This window comes from Ranitomeya imitator, chromosome 2 (assembly GCF_032444005.1).
Source record: "Ranitomeya imitator isolate aRanImi1 chromosome 2, aRanImi1.pri, whole genome shotgun sequence".
Taxonomy (NCBI): domain Eukaryota; kingdom Metazoa; phylum Chordata; class Amphibia; order Anura; family Dendrobatidae; genus Ranitomeya; species Ranitomeya imitator.
The window spans coordinates 444,181,318-444,207,698 of NC_091283.1; the positions used below are offsets into that span (position 1 = coordinate 444,181,318).

The 26,381-nt window shown below is 46.9% G+C and overlaps 1 protein-coding gene across 1 annotated transcript in view; it reads left to right on the forward strand.

The window, feature by feature from the left end:
- The first annotated feature begins 4,681 nt into the window (after positions 1-4,681).
- LOC138666685 (protein spire homolog 1-like) overlaps positions 4,682-26,381 on the forward strand; it is a 37,680-nt gene continuing 15,980 nt past the window's right edge. Inside the window, exons 1-12 of the mRNA XM_069754869.1 lie at positions 4,682-4,907; positions 6,137-6,168; positions 11,094-11,276; positions 11,655-11,780; positions 11,872-11,937; positions 14,152-14,316; positions 14,710-14,787; positions 14,867-14,993; positions 17,236-17,360; positions 17,481-17,562; positions 18,039-18,181; positions 18,606-18,728. Coding sequence (XP_069610970.1) covers positions 4,682-4,907; positions 6,137-6,168; positions 11,094-11,276; positions 11,655-11,780; positions 11,872-11,937; positions 14,152-14,316; positions 14,710-14,787; positions 14,867-14,993; positions 17,236-17,360; positions 17,481-17,562; positions 18,039-18,181; positions 18,606-18,728 — 1,476 coding nt within the window. The remainder of the gene's footprint in view (positions 4,908-6,136; positions 6,169-11,093; positions 11,277-11,654; positions 11,781-11,871; positions 11,938-14,151; positions 14,317-14,709; positions 14,788-14,866; positions 14,994-17,235; positions 17,361-17,480; positions 17,563-18,038; positions 18,182-18,605; positions 18,729-26,381) is intronic.

Genomic DNA, 26,381 nt, shown 5'->3' on the forward strand with positions numbered 1-26,381 from the left:
TACACAGTGCTCCATACTGTATAATGGCCACACATGATGCTCCATACTGTATAATGGCTACACAGTGCTCCATACTGTATAATGGCCACACATGATGCTGCGCACAGTATAATGGCCACACATGATGCTCCATACTATATAATGGCCACACAGTGCTGCATACTGTATAATGGGCACACATGACGCTCCATACTGTATAATGGCTACACAGTGCTCCATACTGTATAATGGCCACACATGATGCTCCATGCTGTATAATGGCTACACAGTGCTCCATACTCTATAATGGCCTCACATAATGCTCAATACTGTATAATGGCCACACAGTGCTCCATACTGTATAATGGCCCCACATGATGCTCCATACTGTATAATGGTCACACATGAAGCTCAATACTGTATAATGGCCACACAGTGCTCCATACTGTATAATGGCCACACATGATGCTCAATACTGTATAAAGGCCACATAGTGATCCATACTGTATAATGGCCTCACATGATGCTCCACACTGTATAATGGCCACACAGTGCTCCATACTGTAAAATGGCCTCACATGATGATCAATACTGTATAATGGCCACACAGTGCTCCATACTGTATAATGGCCTCACATGATGCTCCATACTGTATAATGGCCACACAGTGCACCATACAGTATAATGGCCACACATGATGCTCCATAAGGTTTAATGGCCACACAGTGTTCCATACTGTATAATGGCCACACATGATGCTTAATACTGTATAATGGCCCCACTTAATGCTCAATACTGTATAATGGCCATACAGTGCTCCATACTGTATAATGGCCTCACATGATGCTCCATACTGTATAATGGCCACACAGTGCTCCATACTGTATAATGGCCTCACATGATGCTCCATACTGTATAATGGCCACACAGTGCTCCATACTGTATAATGGCCTCACATGATGATCAATACTGTATGATGGCCACACAGTGCTCCATAATGTATAATGGCCACAAATGATGCTCAATATTGTATAATGGCCACACAATGCTCCATACTGTATAATCACCACACATGATGCTGCGTACAGTATAATGGCCACACATGAAACTTCATACAGCATAATGGCCACACAGTGCTCCATACTGTACAATAGCCTCACATGATGATCAATACTGTATAATGGCCACACAGTGCTCCATACTGCATAATGGCCTCACATGATGCTCCATACTGTATAATGGCCACACAGTGCTCCATACTGTATAATGGCCTCACATTATTCTCAATCCTGCATCATGGCCACACAATGCTCCATAGTGTATAATGGCCTCACATGATGATCAATACTGTATAATGGCCACACAGTACTCCATATTGTATAATGGCGTCACATGATGCTCCATACTGTATAATGGCCACACATAATGCTCAATACTGTATAATGGCCGCACGGTGCTCCATACTGTATAATGGCCACACATGACGATGCCAGTGTACAGTTGGGGCTGTAGATGTGTCTCTGCAGCTCTGCTTACAATGCAGCAAAAGATTTCACCACCTGTCGCTATCCACTCTGCTGTCTCACAGATCCTGCACATTGCAGTGTAGCCCAGCTCTGCGAACTCTGCATGCACTCAGACAACACCACTATCTACTGGCTCCACTCCATAACTGCTGTAGTATATAAAGGATACATATATATATATACTGTGCCTATGACTAACAGGCTGCACTGGATTGCTCTAACTGCTGCCACTACTCCTGGTTATAATGCCTGGCCAGGGCCAGTTGCATGTAAAACACACACACATGTACCTCAGAATGTCCTCTCTCCCTCTCTGAACCACCACCCTGGAAGAAAAAGATACAGAGGGGGTGTGGCCTAATACAAGGGGGCGTGTCACCTGCTTCTCCTGCTGGCTCTGCGGGAGAAATAGAGTCCTATGCAGGACTGCGGGGCACAGCCTCAAAATCGGGACAGTCCCACAGTATGAGGGATGGTTGGGAGCTATGATACTGTGTATATGGTGGAAACTGTACAGGGGGGACTCGGGGGACATTATTAAATGTTAAATGGTTACTTATTGTTATAGAGGCACTCATGTTACTGTGACTGTCAAAGGGGCACGCAGGGGGGCATTATTTCTGGGGGACAAAATGTGTGCACTGTTTTCTAGGGCATTAACCCCTTCATGACCGTGGGATTTTTCCCAGAGCCATAACTTTTTTATTTTTCCGTCAATTTGGCCATGTGAGGGCTTATTTTTTGCGGGACGAGCTGTACTTTTGAACGACATCATTGGTTTTAGCATTTCGCGTACTAGAAAACGGGAAAAAAATTCCAAGTACGGTGAAATTGCAAAAAAAGTGCAATCCCACACTTGTTTTTTGTTTGGCTTTTTTGCTAGGTTCACTAAATGCCAAAACTGACCTGACATTATGATTCTCCAGGTCAGTACGAGTTCATAGACACCTAACATGACTAGGTTATTTTTTACCTAAGTGGTGAAAAAAAATTCCAAACTTTGCTAAAAAAAATTGAAAATTGCGCCATTTTCCGATACTCGTAGCGTCTCAATTTTTCATGATCTGGGGTTGGTTGAGGGCTTATTTTTTGCGTGCCAAGATGAAGTTTTTAATGATACCATTTTGGTGGAGATATGTTATTTTGATCGCCCGTTATTGCATTTTAATGCAATGTCGCGGCGACCAAAAAAACGTAATTCTGGCATTTTTAATTTTTTTCTCGCTACGCTGTTTAGCGATCAGGTTAATGCTTTTTTTTCATTGATAGATCGGGCGATTCTGAGCGCGGTGATACCAAATATGTGTAGATTTGATTTTTTTTTTATTGATTTATTTTGATTGGGGCGAAAGGGGGGTGATTTAAACTTTTATATTTTTTTTTATTTTTTTCACATTTTTTTTAACTTTTTTTTTTTACTTTTGCCATGCTTCAATAGCCTCCATGGGAGGCTAGAAGCAGGCACAGCACGATCGCCTCTGCTACATAGCAGCGATCTGCTGTTCGCTGCTATGTAGCAGAATTGCAGGTGTGCTGTGAGCGCCGACCACAGGGTGGCGCTCACAGCTACCGGCGATCAGTAACTATAGAGGTCTCAAGGACCTCTATGGTTACAATGGAGAAGCATCGCCGACCCCCGATCATGTGACGGAGGTCGGCGATGACATCATTTCCGGTCGCCCGGCCGGATGCGGTAGTTAAATGCCGCTGTCTGCGTTTGACAGCGGCATTTAACTAGTTAATAGGCGCGGGCAGATCGCGATTCTGCTCGCGCCTATTACGGGCACATGTCAGCTGTTCAAAACAGCTGACATGTCCCGGCTTTGGTGCGGGCTCACCGCGGAGCCCTCATCAAAGCGGGGCTTTTGACCTCGGACGTACTATCCCGTCCGAGGTCAGAAAGGGGTTAATATTTCACAATATAGAGGACACAAAGGAGGCATTATATTGCGTGGTGGGCATTATTATGTGGGGCAATAAGAGGGGCGCTGTTTTTGTGTCACAGCAGGTACTGCAATAGGGAAACAAACAGCAGCAGTGGCTCAGTATTGGGGTGACAGTAGGATGACGATTTCTTTTGCAGGTTGGGTGCAATGCTGAAAATGGGAGAAGTCAAATGTGCCTTTGTTGTAAACTCTGCAGACGAGTCTTGGCTAGAAGGGATTGTCATGATGGTCTGGGACAGATGGCATGTCATTCGAATGCATGCAGTCCCACGTTTTCCATGCACTCATAGACCTTCAAGGATGAGTGCGATCCAATTTGCGGAGCCACTTGAAGTATGCTGTTTTTTTTTTTCTCAGGTCAAATCAGTATGAGAAAAAAATGCAGATCTGCACTGCCCCATAGAATAACACTGGTACGAGTATTATGCAATAAAACACAGGATAGCACTCGTCCCGTGCATACGCTCATGTGAGCGAGCCCTTGTAGACATTATATGACAGGAAGGGTTTTCAGCCTCTGGATGTAAACAAGTTTGTTTCCATTCATAGGCTATGTGCGCACGTTGCGGAATGGTGTACTGATCTTTCAACACTGTTTTTGCAAAATCCGCAGGTAAACCGCACTGCGGATTACCTGCGGATTTGCCACGGATTTACCGCGGATTTTGTGCAGATTCCACCTGCGGATGTAAACCTCTGCGGAATCCGCACAAAGAATTGACATGCTGCGGAAAAAACATCGCTGCGTTTCCGTGCGTTTTTTTCTGCAGCATCTGCACTGCGGATTGTGTTTTCCATACGTTTACATGGTACTGTACAACGCATGGAAAACAGCTGAAAATCCGTAGTAAAATCCGCAACGTGTGCACATAGACAGCAAGCAGAGATCATGAAAATGATGTGGATTTGGAACACAAAGTCTAAGAAAAAGCTGGAGAACTTTTCCTTATAGATTTATTATAAAGCTTTACACATTTTTTTTGCAACAATTTTCACAAATTACAGAAAAAGTGCATTTTCATGGTGTTTTTTTTTCACTGATCCTGCAGTCTGCATGCAGATAAAGGGTTAAAACTGAGTGTTAATTGTGGAGATTGGAATGGTCTGTGGTTTATAAGAAGAAGGCAGGATGGCTCCTGCTGACAAAGCACTGCATATGAGACGTTTTGTGTTGGTGGACATTAGAAACTGATTTTTTATAATAGGGAGGGAGAGATTTTGGGGGGAATCATGAATGAGCCGAGGCCCACTGAGCTTCATGGTAAAGTGAGGCTCATGGACATATTAAAGGAGTCTGGACAGCCGGTCAGCGAGGAGCAGGCCTGGGCCCTGTGCTACCAGTGCAGCCGTAAACTGCAGCAGATGATCCAGAGAGATGGATATTTCCCAGCGCTGACTGGGACAAAGCACATCTACATTCACCACGACGGGGCCGTGTCTTTTGTGGACTCGACTGGTAAGTGAGGCGGAAAGTGAGGGGTTGTCGCTTCTAGGCTTTCTTAAAGGGACTCTGTCACCTGAATTTGGAGGGAACAATCTTCAGCCATAGGGGCGGGGTTTTCGGGTGTTTGATTCACCCTTTCCTTACCCGCTGGCTGCATGCTGGCTGCAATATTGGATTGAAGTTCATTCTCTGTCCTCCATAGTACACGCCTGCGCAAGGTGAATCAAACACCCGAAAACCCCGCCCCTATGGCTGAAGATTGTTCCATCCAAATTTAGGTGACAGTCCCTTTAAGGTTGCAGATATATTTGAATCATATGGCGTAGGGAGCCATAGGGTACCCTGACCTCGCCTTCTAAGTGAATGTGTGTTACAAGATGGCCGAACAATGGTGTAACTTTGAAACTTGTGGGCCCCTAATCAGAATCTCCAACAGGACCCCAGTTATCATGGGTATAGTATGGGTTTCCTTGCAGGGGGCAAAGGAATCTTTATCTTCAACCCCCCCTCCAGTCCTCCTTCCGGGTTACAGGGTCCGGGAGCACCTGAAACTCCTGCATCCACTATAGTGATGCCCCTGGGGCAGGACCACTCACCGGTAGTCTGTATCCCAGTGCGGGCAGCATGGTGTGTCTTGCCGCCAGAAGAAACCTCAGCTGCTGTGCTCACTGTGGCATCGGCTAAGGGGGGCATACATCAACAGAGCAGAGAGAAAAAGAAGCCGCTGTCCTGCCAAAGTGACATTGGCGGAAGCTGCTGAATTGCCAGAATGAGTGGTCTGTGAGATCAGTATGGGGACAGAACATGACAATAGGTAGCCCCTGCCTCACAGGCAAAAGTCTTGGATTAAACACTTTAATTTAAATAAGTAGTAATAGATGGTACTGCTGGGAATTGTAGTATCCCATTTACTGGAAGGCCACATGTTGCTAATTATTGCAGTAGAACTACCCTTTGCCTACCTACAGGTTGCACAATGACCCCTAAATATTGAACTCAGTCAATGATGACGTCCACAACTTTTGGGGTTTCAAGTCCCAAGAGTGACTGGCATGTCTGCCTCCTCTATGTAGCAAGTCCTTCTGATGGATGACTGCCATTGCTGTACGTGAACCCATATTCCCAATTATAAAGTGCCCCCTAGTGGTGACAATATTATGCACTCCAGAAGGAGATCGATACATAATTATCAGCGGTCTGTATGCATTCTGCCCCTAAATTCTTCATCTTCTGGTTTCTAGATGCAAAGGACTCAAAACTGTCTGAGAAAAAGGTATGTCTTCTCTTAGAAATGCTGGGTCAGCAGACAGTATTGCATGTGATGGGATTATATATTCTGCATGGCAGACAGTAGTATATATGGGATTAGATGCAACAGCTCATCAGACTTTATCATATGATGGAATTAGATGCACTGCTCTTTTGACAGGATCACACATGGTATGAGATACAGCAGTTTTAACGGAGATAGATATAGCAATCACCATACAGTATATGGAGATATATAATAACTAGCTATTGAACCCGTTCTACGCCCGGGTGGCGAGCATCTATATTGGTATATGGTCTCCATCCTGGTATGTGCTGCTCCATCCTGACATGTGCTGCACCCATCCTGTGTCCTCATCCTGACATGTGCTGCTCCCATCCTGCGTCCCCATTCTGACATGTGCTGCTCCCATCCTGCGTTCCCATCCTGTCATGTGCTGCTCCCATCCTGCGTCCCCATCCTGTCATGTGCTGCTTCCATCCTGCGCCCCCATTGTGACATGTGCTGCTTCCATCCTGCGCCCCCATTGTGACATGTTCTGCACCCATCCTGCGCCTCCATTCTGACATGTTCTGCACCCATCCTGCGCCCCCATTCTGTCATGTGCTGCACCCATCCTGCGCCCCCATTGACATGTGCTGCACCCATCCTGCGCCTCCATTCTGACATGTTCTGCACCCATCCTGCGCCCCCATTCTGTCATTTGCTGCTCCCATCCTGTCATGTGCTGCTCCCATCCTGCGCCCCCGTTCTGTCATGTGCTGCTCCCATCCTGCGCCCCCGTTCTGTCATGTGCTGCTGCCATCCTGCGCCCGTTCTGTCATGTGCTGCTGCCATCCTGCGCCCGTTCTGTCATGTGCTGCTGCCATCCTGCGCCCGTTCTGTCATGTGCTGCTGCCATCCTGCGCCCGTTCTGTCATGTGCTGCTGCCATCCTGCGCCCGTTCTGTCATGTGCTGCTGCCATCCTGCGCCCGTTCTGTCATGTGCTGCTGCCATCCTGCGCCCGTTCTGTCATGTGCTGCTGCCATCCTGCGCCCGTTCTGTCATGTGCTGCTGCCATCCTGCGCCCGTTCTGTCATGTGCTGCTGCCATCCTGCGCCCGTTCTGTCATGTGCTGCTGCCATCCTGCGCCCGTTCTGTCATGTGCTTCTGCCATCCTGCGCCCGTTCTGTCATGTGCTGCTGCCATCCTGCGCCCCTGTTCTGTCATGTGCTTCTGCCATCCTGCGCCCGTTCTGTCATGTGCTTCTGCCATCCTGCGCCCGTTCTGTCATGTGCTGCTGCCATCCTGCGCCCCTGTTCTGTCATGTGCTGCTGCCATCCTGCGCCCGTTCTGTCATGTGCTTCTGCCATCCTGTGCCCGTTCTGTCATGTGCTGCTGCCATCCTGCGCCCCTGTTCTGTCATGTGCTGCTGCCATCCTGCGCCCCTGTTCTGTCATGTGCTGCTCCCATCCTGCGCCACCATGGTATTATATGCCCCCCATAAGATGCTCCATTATATATGCCCCGTATGCTGCTGCCAAAAAAAAAAAAATACCATACTCTCATATCGTCGCTGGGCGCCGAGTGCTGGGGGCCTGAGCAGGCGGGGACACCAGCGCGCTGTGGGGGTCAGGTGCCGGAGTCACCGCTAGCTCAGGCCCCCAGCACTTGCTATATTCACCTGTCTGTCCCGTTCCAGCGCTGCGCGCCGCCATCTTCCGGCTCCTCTGGCTGTGACTGTTCAGTCAGAGGGCGGCGCCGGCGCGTATTAAGCGCGTCATCGCGCCCTCTGAACTGGGAACGTCACAGCAGAGGACCCGGGAGACGGAGCCGCATGCAGCGCTGGAACGGGGGACAGGTGAATATACTCACCCTCCTGGCGGTCCCTGACTCTCCGGTGGAGATCGCGGTGTGCGTTCAGTGTTTACGCATACCGCAATCTCCTGGGAGCATCACTCTGTGAGGCCCAGACTGCGCCGGCGCTTGCGCAGTCTATAAAGGCTTCGGACAGAGTGACGCTCCCAGCGTTATATTATAGATGTTATACTGAATGTGTGTAACAAGTCATCCACACGCGGCATGGGATACGCATCCGTCACGGTTTTCTCATTGAGCTTACGATAGTCTACACAAAACCGTGTAGTCCCATCCTTCTTGGGCACTAACACTACGGGGGATGCCCAGGGACTATCTGACTCTTAAATGACCCCTAAACGCAACATCTCTTGTCGCATCCCTTCTCGTACAGACTCAGGGATGCGGAAGGGGGGTTGTCGCAGGGGGGTCTGATCCTGGGTCTCAACCTTGTGTTGTGCCAGGTGAGTGTACCCGGGTTTCCCAGAAAACATACTCTGTCGCTGCCTCAACAACTCCTCCGCCTGCTGTCTCTCCCGGGGACCTAAGTCTTCACCCCAATGTACCTGGTCCCATGTTTTATACGGAGTCCTCTCCCCTAAGACATCAGGCAAGGGAAGTCCGGCTAAATCCTCTGCTTCAGATGCACAGATGGCCACTACCTCTTCAGGGCGCTCCCGATAGGGCTTCAGCATATTCACGTGGAACATGCGGATCACCCTGGGGTCGTCACAATCGGCGACATTATAGGTGGTGTCGGCTATTTTCCCCACTAGCTGGTAGGGCCCCTGCCATGCAGCTTGGAACTTGTTCTGCATAGTGGGCTCTAACACCAGGACCTTCTGCCCTATTTCCAAGGTGCGCTCTCTGGCCCTCCGATCGTACCCTGGTCTGAGATAATCTCCCGGGGAAATCCAACCCGTGAGAAAACCTGGAGCAGGGCAGCCGCCACTATCTCTGCCAGTATGTTAGGTAACGCAACTGCCTCTGGATACCGTGTGCCATAATCTACCACTGTCAATATATACCTTTTCCCTGACGGACTGGGTTTGGCTAACGGCCCTATCAGATCGACCGCTACTCGGCTAAATGGTTCCTCCACAATGGGGAGGGGGCGTAATTTGGCCTTGCATCGATCTCCCCTCTTGCCAATGCGCTGGCAACTGTCAGAGGTCTGGCAGTATTGACGAACATCATAGGTTACCCCCGGCCAAAAGAAGTTTTGTGTCAGACGACGCATGGTGCGACTGACGCCGACGTGCCCGGCCAAGGGTATGTCATGAGAGATTCGCAGTAACTCCTGCCTATACTTCTTGGGATCCACCAGCTGTCTTATAGTGGGGCTCGTCCCTGTGTGGTGCTGCTCTGTGATCCGGTAGAGGAGTCCCTGCTTCCATATAAACTGTTCCCCTTCCAGTACCCGTCTCCCCTCCTGTGCCTTCCCACGATATCCCTCCAATGAAGGATCCTCAAGTAACCTCCTCTTAAACTCATCTGGGGTGGCCCAAGAAATGTCTGGCTATGGGAATACGTGTAGGGCTGGGATGTCTTACCTGGGCCTCCTCTGAGTGTGATTCCGCCTCCGCAGCTCGAGCTTGTCTCCGGATGGTCACAGGATATGTCTCAGCCAGTGGGGCAACCGAGAAGGCAGACAACATGGGCCCCAAGTAATTTCCCAGCAAAACGTCTGCAGGCAAATCCTCCATCAATCCGACCTCAACAAGGCCATCCCCAACTCCCCAGTTCAGGTGAATCCTGGCAGTGGGCAGTCGATGTATGGCTCCCCCTGCTACACGGACTGCCACTGTCCGGTCCGTCTTCTCTTGGTCCCGGACGAGATGAGGCTTCACAAGGGTCAAAGTTGCTCTGGAATCTTAGTCCCTGCATGCGTTTCCCATTAACCCACATGACCTGTCGATGCTGTTGTCGATTATCTGCCCAGGCTGCCTGCCCGGGGTCTACTTCATGCAGCACTTCCTCCATGTCTTCCACCCCTTGGTTAGTTGTAGCCCCCAATGCCGGGTCAGCTTTGCCTTGGTAGCAGTGCACAGTGGCCCGGCGGAAGGTAGCTGTTCCCGCCTTTGGCCACTGGGTATGCTGAGTCCGGTTGGGACATTTTCTTTGCAGGTGGCCCAGCTGATGGCAGGTGTGGCATCGCGCCCCAGGGGAACTGTGGTAGGCCAGGTTTCTAGCTGGTCCCCCTACAATCTTCGGTGGTTTGGGGCCCTCCAGGTCCATGGGCGGACCCCTAGTGACCATCTTTGATCCGGACAACTGAGGCCTCCTGGCGTCATGATGTTCATCGGCCAGACGAGCGGCTTCCTCAAGAGTCCCTGGCCGCCTGTCCCGAAGCCATTCCTGTGTCCCTCCTGTAGAAGGGATATCACATCCCACTGTCTGCCACCAGTGTAACGGGGTCTACCAAGCTGGGGTACCTCTTTCAGTACCACCCCGTGTTTCAGGAAGTCCACTCTGCTTTTAATGTAGATTCTGAATGAAGGACGCTGTCAGGAATTTCTTGATTACATGAGAGCATATAATAGCTGACTGCTTCTCCACGTATTTCTAGTCTTTATTTACAGCACACAGAATATATAACACAGGTACACAGGGCAGGCCAATAGGAACACAGCAGGCTAGACCTACATTACAATAGCCGCAGGGGGCCGGAGCCTGCCAATATTTACTGTGGGAATTACAAAGGTGGGGGGAGGTCAGAAAGAGAATATCTTGTCCAGGGGCACAGCCTGTGGACTGATGCATTTCACATGGAAACTATTATACATACATATACTGCATAACATTCTTGGTGCTGGGGGGTTCTGTAACAGACGTTTGGGCTTTCATTGGCTGTAAGCCATAATCAACATTAACAGAAACACTTGAAATAGATCACTGTTTGCAATGACTTTATATAATTTTCACTTTTTGTATTGAAGAACTGAAATAAATTAGCGTTGATATTCTAATTTTGTCAGAAGCACCTGTATGTGCTGGTGTTGGTGTATGACATGATTCTATTAAATGCAGCAGTTCTGCAGACAGTATGGGACTTAGATACACTAGCAGCTCCACTTCCTGTACCCTGCAGGTTATAGAGCGTCTCGGGAAGGCAGTGTACATGGCTCTGGACTGGGGTCTTGACAGTGAGATGGAGCGTGTTTTGAGTAACTCCCTGGACAACCTTCTCTTGTATATGTTGGACTTTAACACTCCTAACAGCAACTCGCCCTCAGTAAAGAAGCAGGCCTTCACCCTGAACAACATCATCAAGGTACTGCATAATCCACACAGGTGGGTGGGAAAGATGATGGTGGTGGAGATCCCCCTTATATCGCCTTCTGTTATGATTGTTACCTGTGATCTCGGATGAGAATTATGCTTTAGGCCGGTTTCACACATCAGTGCCTCCGGTAAGTCTGGTGACTGCTTTCTCACGTACCGGAGATGGTTGCCGCACGTACTACACACGGACACTGATATCTCCGGTACCGGAAATATCAGGATGTGTGAAACTGGCCTTATATAGGTCAAGAACCTTTTGGCATCTCAGACTTCCATTGCAGGAAATCTAGAGCCATTGTCATTGTTTCTGAAAGATTTTAAAGAAATCTGGACAAAATTAACCCAGTCACCTCCCATCTTTGTATAGGAATGTGCCGAGAGACTTTTTGTTCCTTCCGAGGCTTCCACGCACTACAAAGACGTGTGTCGCAACCAGTATAATGAATATAAGAAGATTCACAGCCTCCTGCAAACCATACAGATCGCCAAACAGGTGCCAACATCTCCACCAATGCCAGTTTCCAATTGTTGTGGCCAATGCATCTTGGCCTCCGTGGCTTCATTTACTACTTTTCTGGTTACAGAGTTTGAAGAGACTGGAATCAAAAGATGAACTAGAAGATGAAATGCTTGTAAAGTATGATAACTGGGTATGTAATCTATGCTTAATTCAATAAAAAATATATATACACATACACTAGCTATTGAATCCTATGCCCAGGTGGTGAGCATTTATATTGGTATATGGTCTCCATCCTGGTATGTACTGCTCCATCATGCGCCCTAATCCTGTCATGTGCTGCTCCCATCCTGCACCCCCATGCTGTCATGTGCTACTCCAATTCTGCGCCCCCGTCCTGTCATGTGCTCTCATCCTGCACCCCAATCCTGTCATGTGCAGTAAGTCACTGATTTGCTGCGCTGACATATTTTCTATAAATATTCAGTAGATTCAGTATAAAAATGGCGCCGGAAAGCACGGACTGCGCAGGTGCAGTTTCCGGCACCACAGTCCTCATCCCCGGATGCGTAACTCTGTGGGGTCCAGACTGCGCAGGCACGTCGCGCTTGCGCAGTCTATAAAGGCTTCGGACAGAGTGACGCATTATATTATAGAAATATTCACACACAAAATATGTATATATATTATGCTGCAAGAGCAGGAATGCTTTAAAAAAGTGTGGCTTATATTAATCTTAGGCTTGTGTAACTCCTTCTGTCTCTCATGTGATCCCAGACAGGCTGGATGATGTGAGATCAGGGCTTTGTTGGGCCGTATCATCACTTCCCCGATTCCTTGTCCTCCTTTATGCTGACAATAGTTCTTCATGACATTGGGGGGGTTGTTCTGCTGCAGAATAAATTTGGAGCCAATCAGACGCCTCCCTGATATTACATGGTGGGTAAACTGCTGCCGGTTATCACCGTTGAGAACTGTAGACAAAGTGGTTGGTCAAGAAAACTTGGTGCAGCAGATAAAAGATGCATTATGCTTACTTCCATTTAAAATCCGAAGATATCCAGCAGTACCTTCAACTAAGAACTAGAAGCAAAAGGTAGGATCCAGCTAAACCCACCTACTGTTTGGATAAGTCTGTTCTGAAGTGATCTTTATGGAAGAATTACAGCCCAAAAGCATACCATTAATGTGGAAATGAGGCCAAGTCACTCAACTATACATGAAAACATAGGAAATCGGGTGCAGAAAAATGGCGGCAGGTGCTATGGACGGATGAGTCAACATGAAACATTTGTCTGTAACAGAAGTCGTCTAAGTCCCTGACTGAGTGTCTACAGTAACCGTGAAGTATGGTGGAGGGTCACTTAAGTTTGGGGCTCCATTTCAGCAACTGGAGTTGGGGATTTGGTAAGGATGAATGGTGTCCTCAGTGCTGAGGAATACAGGAAGGCCATCAAGTAATACCATCTGGGAGGTATCTGGCTCTAAGGGTATGTGCATATGATGCGGATCCGCAGCGTTTTTTGCAGTGCAGAAACGCTGCAGATCCGCAATTGATTTACAGTACAATGTAAATCAATGAGAAAAAAAATGCTGTGCCCACTTTGCGGAAAATCCACTGCGGAAATGCTGCGGTTTAAAAGAAGTAGCATGTCACTTCTTTTTTGTGAATCTGCAGCGTTTTTGTACCCATTCAATTATAGAAAACCGCAGGGGTAAAAAACACAGTAAATCCGCAGCGGAACCGCACAAAAAAGCGACAAATCCGCAGGTGCATTTTCTGCCAGGAGAGGCAGAATCCGCACCAGAAATTCCTAAGCCTTATCCGCAATTTGTACACATAGCCTAAATGTATTCTGCAGCAGTACAACGACCCCCAAACATACAGCCAATGTCATTAAGAACAATCTTCAGTGAAAAGAACAAGGAGTCCTGGAAGGGATGATATGACCGCACAGAGCCCTGATCTCACATCTTCCAGTCTGTCTGGGATTACATAAAGAGACCGAAGAATTTGGTCAAGCGACATCCACAGAAGATCTGTGGTTAGTTCTCCAAGATGTTTGGAACAACCTTCCTGTCGAGCACTTTCATAAACTCTTCTAGGTACTCCTGCACAGTTTTTTGAATGCAAAGGGTGGTCACGTCAAATATTTGACTTGGGTTACTTTTATTCTTTCTTAGATTTTTTTTTTTTTTTTTTTGTGTACAATGTATCACTTCCAGTTGAAAGCATTTGTTTTGTGGATTTTTTTTTTTTTTTTTGCACACCTTACGTAAAACTTTTACACTTGTCAGTATAGTAAATAACTTCTTTTTTTTTTTTCCACAAATATGGGTCACTGAAGAATTGGATGTGGTTAATATATCACCTGACTTGCTTTGCTTCCTCCCCTGCCTTTAGGGAGCCCTATGGAGTGATGTGATGAATGAGCTGAGTCTTGGAGTCAGTCTCCGCAGCATTGATCAGCGTTCCTACAATGCGCTGCCCATAGTGTATACACTTACGCCATATGAGCTACTGATGGACGACATCCGGTCTAGGAGATATACCCTACGGCCGGTGAAGGTGATACTTTGCTTATCCTGTACTGGGGTTAAATAAACGAAAAAAAATAAAAATAATATATATATATATATATATATATATATATATATATATATATATATATATATATATAAAACTGCGTTCAAAATTGTCTTAAGTGTTAGAGTATGGTGCACTGCGATTTGTATTTCTTTTTACAACTTCACCCCAATGTAAGTTTTCCTACAAGGCATCATGATAGGACGTGCTGTGTACAGATGGCAAACCAGCTGGGGGGTAGTAGTTGCAAATAAAATTGCAGTTCTTTTAAAGCAGCTCTGGATGTGATCGGAGTATAATTCAATTTTGACACTTAAGTACTTTTCAAATAGTTTCCTATAGACGTTGTCCTAAACATCAGCTCTTCTGTTACAGGAATGTGATCTGAACAAGTCCAGCAAAAGTGAAGAAAATGTCATTTTGGACCTCATTCGCACACACATGCTGAAACCGGTACAGCCTTCTCTATACATGTGACTGGTGGGATGACACAGTTGGTGATTGGGAATTTTTTTTTCTCTTCTCCACCAAGGCATCAGAAAGGAAGCTGAAAGAACGTTCCCAGGAAGAGCCGAGTCTACACGATCTACTAATGTCAGAAATAAAATCTTCCAAGACTCTCAGATCCACCTTTGATGTGAAAAGAAGTTTAATACAAGGTGATGAGTAATTCGGACGTGCGTTTGAGCTGGGAAGAAGTGTTCCTAATGGAGATATATATATATATATATATATATATATATATATATATATATATATATATATATATATATATATATACATACATACATACATACATACATACATACATACATACATACATACATACATACATACATACATACATACATACATACATACATACATACATACATACATACATACATACATACAGTGGGGCAAAAAAGTATTTAGTCAGTCAGCAATAGTGCAAATTCCACCACTTAAAAAGATGAGAGGCGTCTGTAATTTAAATCATAGTTAGACCTCAACTATGGGAGACAAACTGAGAAAAAAAAATCCAGAAAATCACATTGTCTGTTTTTTTAACATTTTATTTGCATATTATGGTGGAAAAGAAGTATTTGGTCAGAAACAAAATTTCATCTCAATACTTTGTAATATATCCTTTGTTGGCAATGACAGAAGTCAAACGTTTTCTGTAAGTCTTCACAAGGTTGCCACACACTATTGTTGGTATGTTGGCCCATTCCTCCATGCAGATCTCCTCTAGAGCAGTGATGTATTTGGCTTTTCGCTTGGCAACACGGACTGTCAACTCCCTCCAAAGGTTTTCTATAGGGTTGAGATCTGGAGACTGGCTAGGCCACTCCAGGACCTTGAAATGCTTCTTACGAAGCCACTCCTTCGTTGCCCTGGCGGTGTGCTTTGGATCATTGTCATGTTGAAGACCCAGCCACGTTTCATCTTCAATGCCCCTACTGATGGAAGGAGGTTTGCACTCAAAATCTCACGATACATGGCCCCATTCATTCTTTCATGTACCCGGATCAGTCGTCCTGGCCCCTTTGCAGAGAAATAGCCCCAAAGCATGATGTTTCCACCACCATGCTTTACAGTAGGTACGGATGCAACTCAGTATTCTTTTTCCTCCAAACGCGACAAATTGTGTTTCTACCAAACAGTTCCAGTTTGGTTTCATCAGACCATAGGACATTCTCCCAAAACTCCTCTGGATCATCCAAATGCTCTCTAGCAAACTTCAGATGGGCCCGGACATGTACTGGCTTAAGCAGTGGGACACGTCTGGCACTACAGAATCTGAGTCTATGGTGGCATAGTGTGTTACTTATGGTAGGCCTTGTTACATTGGTCCCAGCTCTCTGCAGTTCATTCACTAGGTCCCCCCGCGTGGTTCTGGGATTTTTGCTCACCGTTCTTGTGATCATTCTGACCCCACGGGGTGGGATTTTGTGTGGAGCCCCAGATCGAGGGAGATTATCAGTGGTCTTGTATGTCTTCCATTTTCTAATTATTGCTCCCACTGTTGATTTCTTCACTCCAAGCTGGTTGGCTATTGCAGATTCAGTCTTCCCAGCCTGGTGCAGGGCTACAATTTTGTTTCTGGTGTCCTTTGACAGCTCTTTGGTCTTCACCATAGTGGAGTTTGGAGTCAGACTGTTTGAGGGTGTGCACAGGTGTCTTTTTATACTGATAACAAGTTTAAACAGGTGCCATTACTACAGGTAATGAGTGGAGGAAAGAGGAGACTCTTAATGAAGAAGTTACAGGTCTGTGAGAGCCAGAAATCTTGATTGTTTGTTTCTGACCAAATACTTATTTTCCACCATAATATGCAAATAAAATGATAAAAAAACAGACAATGTGATTTTCTGGATTTTTTTTTCTCAGTTTGTCTCCCATAGTTGAGGTCTACCTATGATGTAAATTACAGACGCCTCTCATCTTTTTAAGTGGTGGAACTTGAACTATTGCTGACTGACTAAATACTTTTTTGCCCCACTGTACATACATACATACATACATACATACATACATACATACATACATACATTTTTTTTTATCCTTGTCTCTGCTACTCCATTTGAGACATGGCCCTCACCCAAGTATATAAATCAGGTCATGGCCAAGTGAACATGGGCTTTAAGACACCACCCACATAACAGTTGTGGACCACACCCACTTGGATAAAAAGGCTACACTTATTTACAGGGGAGAGATGACCTCATCAAAAATGGAGGCACAGAATCAAAATAAAACAGTCAGATGCATCAGAACAGTGCTAGATAAAAATGACCTAATCCTAACTAGCGGCAAGTTGTAAAGCCTGTCGTCTCAGGTTGTCTTGTTCTGGCTATAATAAACTCAGCAATACTATTTTTTTTTTTTTTTTTTTTTTTCCCCACCTCCCTCTTTTAGATGAGGAATTTAAAATATCAAGCAATGTGTGCTCAGTGCATAGAGAATATTCCTTGCACAGCTGCCGAATCGGGAGCAGGTGGAGTCTGCTGCCTGGTGCCGACCCGCCGGACAATGGAATTGATGTAATCTTTTATCTGCTAATTAATGGTGATTGGGTTTAAAATGTGCAGATTATGCAGTGAAGGTAAAACATACCTACCAGTTAATGGCTTATTTAATAGCTGGCTTTTTTTTCCCTTTAGGGCAGAGTCGGCTGGCATCCTGAGTGTAGTTCTGAATCTTCATCTGACCACAAGCTTTCTGACCTGACATTGAGCAGCACCGGTAATTGAGGGGAATCTGGATGAGAATCACATAATTGCTGGTAAACTACAGATGGCATGAGTGCTCTGCTGGGACGTTTCTGCAAAAACGAAGGCTTTTATAATGTGCAGAGATTCACATGATTCCACTGTAAAACTATCTGTTCATACAATTAGAAATGTCTGACTTGATAACCGGGTGTTACAGCTAGGTGCGTTTCTCTGCACACACACAATTCCACAATTGGTAATGTCAGAGGTACGTCCATACATAGCCAAGGAGAATAGTGACACCAAGTTGTCACAAAAAAGTGCACAAAAAAGATGGTTGTCATGTCATTGGAATGTGTATTATTGGCACAAATCACATAGTAACATGGTTAGCAAGATCGAAAAAAGACATTTGTCCTTCCAGTTCAGCCTATATTCCGTCAGAACCTGTCCGGATGGATTAATGACTCTCACTTTTTGAGCTGATTCTCAGTCCTTACTCCCTAGATCTGTCTTTTTTCCCCATGCTGACGTCCTCCCAGATGGACTTGAGGATGAACAGCATTTCAAACTGTCAGAAGCAGATGACCTATTCTCACAAAAGATCCAACTCCTATGAGGGCTCATTCCAAGGCAGCAGCTGTAGACAGGTGGGTGTTCAAGAAATAAAGTTCAAAATGTCTTTTGAGCGAGGATCACAGCCATATCCCTCCACGTACTTGCCTCCTGTGTGCCTCGCCTCCTGTGTGCCTCATTTCCACCCCTTTCATCTAGATGTGATTTGGTGCCCAGGCTCCATCACACAAAAAGCTTCTTGGCAACTCTACTTTCTGGGAATTTTTGCTAACTTGTCTAGGAAGTCTCCATCTTTCCCAGAGTCTCCCAGACATATCAGAGTTAGTAATTATATGATAAGATAAGACTGCCCTGCAGCTGGCACATCCCTGTCATCAGCTGAAATTGGCGGTAACTAGGGCAGCAATGACATTGGGTGCCTTTGTTTCCATTAATGATTCTTAACAAAACATTGAATGCATGCCGACCTAATCGATAAACTTTTGGTGTGTATTCCAGAGTTGGCGCATTCCAAAGATTCACCTTCCTCCAACAATCTCTGAATTGATCCCTGTAAGAAGAACAATGGTCAAAACTGAGATGCTGCTGTTTACATCTAGTAAAGACTTCTCTGGCCGCAAGGTAGCTCTTTTAAGAATCATGGGTTTATGGGTAAAAAATAAAAAAATATATATTTTTAATTAGGTTTTTTTTTTGTTCTCTTCGCCACAACAGCACCCACTTGAGAGAGGGGATTTGCCCCTAGGAACAGGAAACCCTACGGAGAGATAATAGGGGCGGCCCCCTCACTCCTGCAGTTGGTTTCCTGTTCCTAAGGGAACTCATGGAGAGAAGAGGATGCCGCTTGCGCAGTTACCTTGAGGACGGCAAGGGCTCCAGAGCTGGAAGCGGCGTTGGGGGTCCTGTCTTCAGCTACCCCCCCCCCCCCTCCCTCTGCTGGCAGGCGCTGGGGCCAGGTTCGGGGAGTCACCTGGCTCATTGAGGATGAGCGTCTTCTCGTGGCCTGCGAAGGGCGAAAACATGCAGGCAAGCGCGTCACCATGCTGTGCTCGGTGGGCGCACGTGCGGTTGTGTGGCCCGGTGTCTTCCCCCGGAAGTGATGCGAAAGCTTCCGGGGTGAATGAGGAGGAGAGACTCAGGAACATACAACATGGCTGCGGCCCGGAAGTGACAAGTACTTCCAGGTACAACAGGAAGAAGATGGCGGCTTCCATTATAAAAAGACACAGGAGGTCTCTGGTGTCCAGCATGGCTTCTCCTAAGGACTCGGCGGTGCCTTCTTTAAAAGACACAGCAGCTGCAGCTTGCAGCCATACAAGCAGCAGCGGCCGCTCCAAGCAGAGCAGATCCTCCACAAGGAGCGCTAAAGAAAAGAGATCCGATCAATCTACCTCTCAGACTGTGCCTCAGTCTCCTCCTCTTCAGCCGGTGCCTTGACCGAAAGCTTCACTGGGGTGAGTGTATTTCCCACCCTATTAAGCTGATTGTTGTTCCCTCTTTCTTCTATGCACCCTAGGCAAAAAGAACTGAAAAATCTAAGCACAAACAATGTGCTTTATGCTCCCAGCCCCTCCCGGATAGTCATACAAAAAGGATGTGTCACACATGTATAGAGTCCACCTTACATGAAGAATCCTCAGTAAGGTCAGAAGATATTAGACAAATGATCAGATAGGAATTACGAGCCTTAAAGGGTTCGGATAGTATTCCAGAAATTAAAACCAGGAAAAAATTATTCACCAAAATCCGACCATTCTACTGATCATGAAAATAGGGATACGGATGTTTCCCAGGAATACCTTTCCTCAGAAGGTGAACAAGACACATGCTTTCCAGCAGAAGGCATTGATAATCTTGTTAAATCTGTCTGAGACACCATGGGTATTAAAGATACCAAAGACCCCAAAACACCACAGGACATCATGTTCGCAGGCTTATCAGAGAAAAAAAGACAAACCTTTCCAGTAATTACAGCAATCAAAAATTTTGTCAAAAGGGAATGGGAAAGCCAGGGGCAAAAACGGTTGCCGTCATCAAAAAGGCGCCATCCCTTTAATGATGAGGATTTGTCTACATGGACAAAAGTAGATGCTGCAGCATCCACGTCCAGAAAATCTTTACTACCAGTAGAGGATTTGGGTTCCTTACAGGACCCGCTGGATCATAAAGCTGACTCCCTTCTAAAGAGGTCATGGGAATCATGTACAGGGGCATATCGGCTACATGTGAAGCGATGGCCGGGGGAAAACCACGGTGCAGGAAGACTACTGTACACAAGATGAGATGCAAGCAACAAAGGGTAGATTTATTGGAAGGCAAGGAACGAAGGGAATGAGGAAGATGCAAACGGGTATACAATGGCAAAAGACAATTTACAAGAGTAATAAACTTTTATCTTTTCTGTAAAATAGCACGGTGCTCCAGCTATAACAGACTCAAAATATGTCTAACAAGCAAATGTAAACAATAAATGAGTGATGATGCTACTCTACGTATACCCTCCCTGGCCTTTACTAAGCAGGCCACACGGCTCCCGTGCACTGACTATTGAAGCCTACACTAGGCCATAACAGGTGCACCAAACAGGAATAGACTCACGGTGATGTTGGAGAATCAGGTCCAGTCCCAGGGGGCCCCCAGGAGTCCAATACGGTGGTGTGCACGGCTTTGTCAGCTCTGTGAAACGTGGTCTTCTCCTTGCTTCTGGATCCTAGGGATGCTCCTGGAAACTGTAAATCCCTTTCTCTGTATCTTCGTGGCTCTCTTGCAGCTATATCAGGACACAGTTTTCTCTTTCAGCTATCAGCACAAAAAGTCCTCTCTACAGCAGCCTCAGCTCACACACGCTGCTCCAGCTCCACACCTGCACTCTGCACAGACTTGTTCATTACAACGATTATTGCAGGGGAGAAGCAGAACATTCCATCACGCCGGACAAGGGGATGCAGCCTCTTAAAGTGACAGCGTGTTCCTTACTGTCCATAACAGCACCACCCTCTTACATGCCTCCCTTCTTAATGATGGTCATCCTTGGCCATCACAGCATCAGGGTCAAAGTGTAATGGAAGAACGTGCAATGCGGAAACAGCACCTATAGAGGATGCAACAAAGGTGTAAAAACAGAGCACACTGTTCTACATATTGGACTGGTGGAACCCCTGCATTAGACCTCTGGCTTGACTATCTTCCAGAGGAACACTTGTTGCAGGAGACATTGTGAGCTCTTGTCTGGTCTAGTCCTCGCATGGCGGTACTGGTAAATCCATGGGATTATCGTCTCTGTGCGGCTGAGGACCCCCTACTGTGTTAGGGACGGTCCACCACTCATCGACTTCACCATCAGGCATGACCTATTCAGGAAGTGGAGTAGCGCCTTCAGGCGACAATGGCGTAGAACAGACCTCGGACCGGCAAGGCCGCAGCATATTTCTGTGAAGTACTCTAGGGGCGGATGCCCCAGTCTCAATCTGTACCTTGTAGACAGGGCCATTAGCATACACTCGCTTGATAACTTTTGTATGGCTGTACTTCCCATCTCTCAATTAGTTTTCCCTTGGGGTGTTTCTCTCTGACTAATACTCGGTCTCCAGGTTGGAGTGGTAACTCTTGAGTCGGTTTGCGGCCCATATGTTCTTTTTCTTGCAGCTGCTGACCCGCCAACCACCGTATCGTTTGCGATCATTGCCGATGCTCTTTCACCCATGAGGTGACAGTTCGCTCCATCAGCTGCTCTGGCTGTTCCAAATTCAGCTCAATGATCTCTCGTCCAGCTGTTCCAAACAGTAGATAGGGGGAATAACCCGTGGTAGAGTGGACCCGATTGTTGTAGGTCCAGACCAATTCCGGCAGATATTCTGGCCAACACGCCTTCTTATCCTCCTCCAACGTTCACAGCATTTGAAGTAAGGTTCGGTTGAAGCGTTCACAAGCTCCGTTGCCTTGAGGGTGGTAAGGGGTGGTCCGGGACCGCTCAGTTCCATACATACGATACAATTCTTCCATCACCTTGCCTTGGAAACATGCGACTTGGTCGGAGTGGATGTGCTTTGGGCACCCATACACCTGGATGAAGTCTTGACAGATGGCTCGAGCCGCAGATTCCGCAGTCTGATCTCTAGTCGGAGTGACTACTGCGAACTTAGCGAAATGATCGGTCATCACCAAACAGTATTGCAGCCCCCGGGCCGAGTGTCCCACGAGGAGGTAGTTTATCATCAAGACTTCTAGCGGTTCCTTAGTTTGCATGGTCTGGATGGGTGCCCTCTGATCGGTACTCTTGATGAGGTCACATACTCGACATTGCCGGCAAACCTCTTCCACCACAAACTCCAACCAGGGGCAATACACATACCGTTGTAACCATTGGTAGGTCTTCGTGGGGCTGAAGTGCGCTCCAAATTCGTGGGCTTCTTGAGCCATTCTTCCTGGGATAACAACCTGCCACGTTACTTCCATATCTTTTGGCTGTTGCCTCTTACGATATAGCACTGACTCTCGCACCTCCAGTCTATCCCACTGATGTAACACACTCCTCATTTCAGAGTCCAGATCATCTCTCTTGTTTGCCAGGCTTCCGCTTCTGTTACCCACCATTTCTTCTGTCTCAGCCCTTCGTCTTCATCCTGAACGTGTCCCCATTCCTCATTGGTTCTCCCCAGGGACCAGGGTAATGCGCAGGCCTCCCTTCTTGACTGGGCTGCAACCATTGGGGGCTTAAACTTATTGAAGTCTGGGGTTTCCTCCTCTTCGAGTTGCTCATCAAGATCCCCCACTGGAGTCTCCACAGTCACTCTTGACAGCCAATCAGCATTTGTGTTTTCGGTAGCAGAGCGATAACTGATGGTAAAGTTGAACTTGGCTAGGTGAGCCACCCACCGTTGTTCTAAAGCCCCCAATTTAGCACTCTCAAGGTGGGCCAGGGGATTGTCTGTTCGAACTTGAATTTTAGTACCTGTCAGGAAGCCTGCAGACTTTTCTGTCATGGCCCACACCAGGGCCAGGAGCTCTAACCGGAAGGAGCTGTAATTGTGAGGGTTTCTTTCGCTTTCTCGCAGGGACCTGCTGGCATATCTGATGACTCATGTCTATCCTGTATCTGAGAAAGTACTGCACAGAGTCCATGAAGGCTACCATCTGTGTACAACAGTAACGGTTGATCAAAGTCTGCGTAGGCCAAAATCGGAGCTAAAGGGCATTCTTTATAGCCTGGAAGGCCTCATCTTGTCCCTGTGCCGAGGGAATGTGCTGGGTCTTCGGCACTGCAGCTGTCCCCCTCAGCAACTCATTGAGGACCCGCCACCTTCGCGAAGTCTTTAACAAACCGGCGGTAGTACCCAGCGAGTCCCAGGAAGGCCTGGAATTCTTTCACTGTTCGAGGGACAGGCCACTTCTGGATAGCAGACACTTTTTCTGGCGAGGGTAGAACTCCATCTTGTGACACTGTGGCCCAGGTACTCGATCTATCTCTTGAAGAGGTGGCACTTCTTTGGCTTCACCTTCAGGTTATGAGCCCGTAGTCTTCCGAGTACCTGTCCAAGCCAGGCAAGGTGTTCTTCAAATGAGGCCGAAAACACAATGATGTCGTCCAGATAGATCGGGGTAGCCTAAAAATGTAAGTCTCTCAAACACTCTTCCATTAGCCGTTGAAATGTGCCTGGAGCATTGGAGAGCCTGAAGGGCATCCGATTAAACTCAAACAGCCCCATAGGGAGGATGAAGGCGGATTTCTCTGTCTTTCTCTGCCACGGCTACTTGCCAGTATCCACTTGCTAGGTCCAGGGTGGAGAAGTAATTGGCTTTCCCCAACGCTGTCAAGGATTCCTCGATGCGGGGCAACGGATACGAGTCTCGAACAGTGCAGGCATTGAGTTTCCTGTACAGTCATGGACAAATTTTGAGAATGAGACAAATATTAATTTTTCCAAAGTCTACTGCTTCATTTTTTTTCTAATGGCAATTTGCATATACTCCTGAATGTCAGAGTGATCAGCTTAAGAGCAATTACTGTACTTGCAAAGTCAATATTTGCCCAGAAAATGAACTTTAACCACCAAAACACATTTCAACATCATTGCAGTCCTGCCTTAAAAGGAGCAGCTAACATCGTTTTAGTGATTGATCCATTAACACAGGTGTGGGTGTTGATGAGGACAGGGCTGGCGATCAATCAGTCATGATTAAGTAAGAATGACATCACTGGACACTTTAAAAGGAGGCTGGTGCTTGGTATCTCTGTTTCTCGTCAGTTAACCATGGTTATCTCTAAAGAAACACGTGCAGCCATCATTGCACTGCACAAAAATGGCCTAACAGGGAAGAGTATCGCAGCTACAAAGATTGCACCTCAGTCAACAATCTATCGCATCATCAAGAACTTCAAGGAGAGAGCTTCCATTGTTGTCAAAAAGGCTCCAGGGCGCCCAAGAAAGACCAGCAAGCGCCAGGACCGTATCTTAAAACTGTTTCAGCTGCGGGATCGGACTACCAGCAGTGCCAAGCTTGCTCAGGAATGGCAGCAGGCTGGTGTGAGTGCTTCTGCACGCACTGTGAGGCGGAGACTCTTTGAGCAAGGCCTGGTTTCAAGGAGGGCAGCAAAGAAGCCACTTCTCTCCAGAAAAAACATCAGGGACCGACTGATATTCTGCAAAAGGTACAGGGAGTGGACTGCTGAGGACCTGGGGCAAAGTCATTTTCTCTGAATCCTTTTTTCGAGTGTTTGGGACATCTGGAAAACAGCTTATTCGGAGAAGAGGTGAGCGATACCACCAGTCTTGTCTCATGCCAACTGTAAAGCATCCTAAAACCATTCATGTGTGGGGTTGCTTCTCAGCCAAGGGAATCTGCTCACTCAGTCTTGCCTAAAAACACAGCCATGAATAAAGAATGGTACCAGAATGTCCTCCAAGAGCAACTTCTCCCAACCGTCCAAGAGCAGTTTGGTGCCCAACAATGCCTTTTCCAGCATGATGGAGCACCTTGCCATAAAGCAAAGGTGATAACTAAATGGCTCATAGATTTTGGGTCCATGGCCTGGAAACTCCCCAGATCTTAATCCCATTGAGAACTTGTGGTCAATCATCAAGAGACAGGTGGACAAACAAAAACGAACAAATTCTGGCAAAATGCAAGCATTGATTATGCAAGAATGGACTGCTATCATTCAGGATTTGGTCCAGAAGTTGATTGAGAGCATGCCAGGGAGAATTGCAGAGGTCTTGAAGGGTCAACACTGCAAATATTGACTTGCTGCATTAACTCATTCTGACTGTCAATATAACCTATTGGTACTCCTAATATGATTGCAATTATATTTCTGTATGTGATATAAACATCAGACAAACACTAATAAAAACCAGAGGGCAGCAGATCATGTGAAAATATAATTCTGGTGTCATTCTCAAAAATGTTGGCCATGACTGTAATCTACACAGAACCGGATGGTCCCATCCTTTTTCTTGACGAGCACCACCGGGGCTGCCCAAGGGCTCTGACTACTCCACACCACTCCTGAATCCAGCATCTGCCTCAGTAATGTTTTCACCTCTTGATACATCTTGGGCGGGATCTTCTGGTATCGTTCTCAAATTGGACGAGCTTCCCCAGTCGGTATCATGTGTGATGGCTTCAGTACAGTCGAAAGCTTCGGAGTGACGGGCGAATGCAGCCTGATATTTCCACAGCATAGTTTCTATTGCTTGCACACGCTCAGTGCCCAGAGCCTTCACATCCGCTTTCATTTGATCAAGGATGACCCAGCCACTCCACTCCGGGGTTGGCGTCTCTTCGTCCCCCGCAGCAACTGCTAGGGTCCACCCCATGCCATCTTTCGGTGATAAAAACCTCTCCTTCTGACTCACCACTTCACCCTTATGTAGGTACACCAGAGCCAGATCTGTCCCCCGTGGCAAGGTGACCTCCCCGGGGCCCACATTCAAAGCTCTTATGGGGACATGTCCTCGCTGGACCACAGCTATCGTATGAGCTATCATGGCTTCTTGATCCACTCCTCCACCTACCACAGGCTGAACAACCACTTCCAACCTGTCAAGGTTGCAATGTGTCCCCACTGGAAGGTATACTATAGTTTCTCGCTCGGGAGGTAGGATTACAGGTTCTTTTACCAGGAGCCCTGATGACTCCTACCGTCTGATAAAATGGCACACTCTTCTGCGTCCCACAGACGCGGATCAGTCGTTGAAGGGCTTTTTGAGTATGCTTATGTGTAGTAGCCTTCTTCCAACATCCAGGTCCCCGTTTGGTAAACATAATCTGATC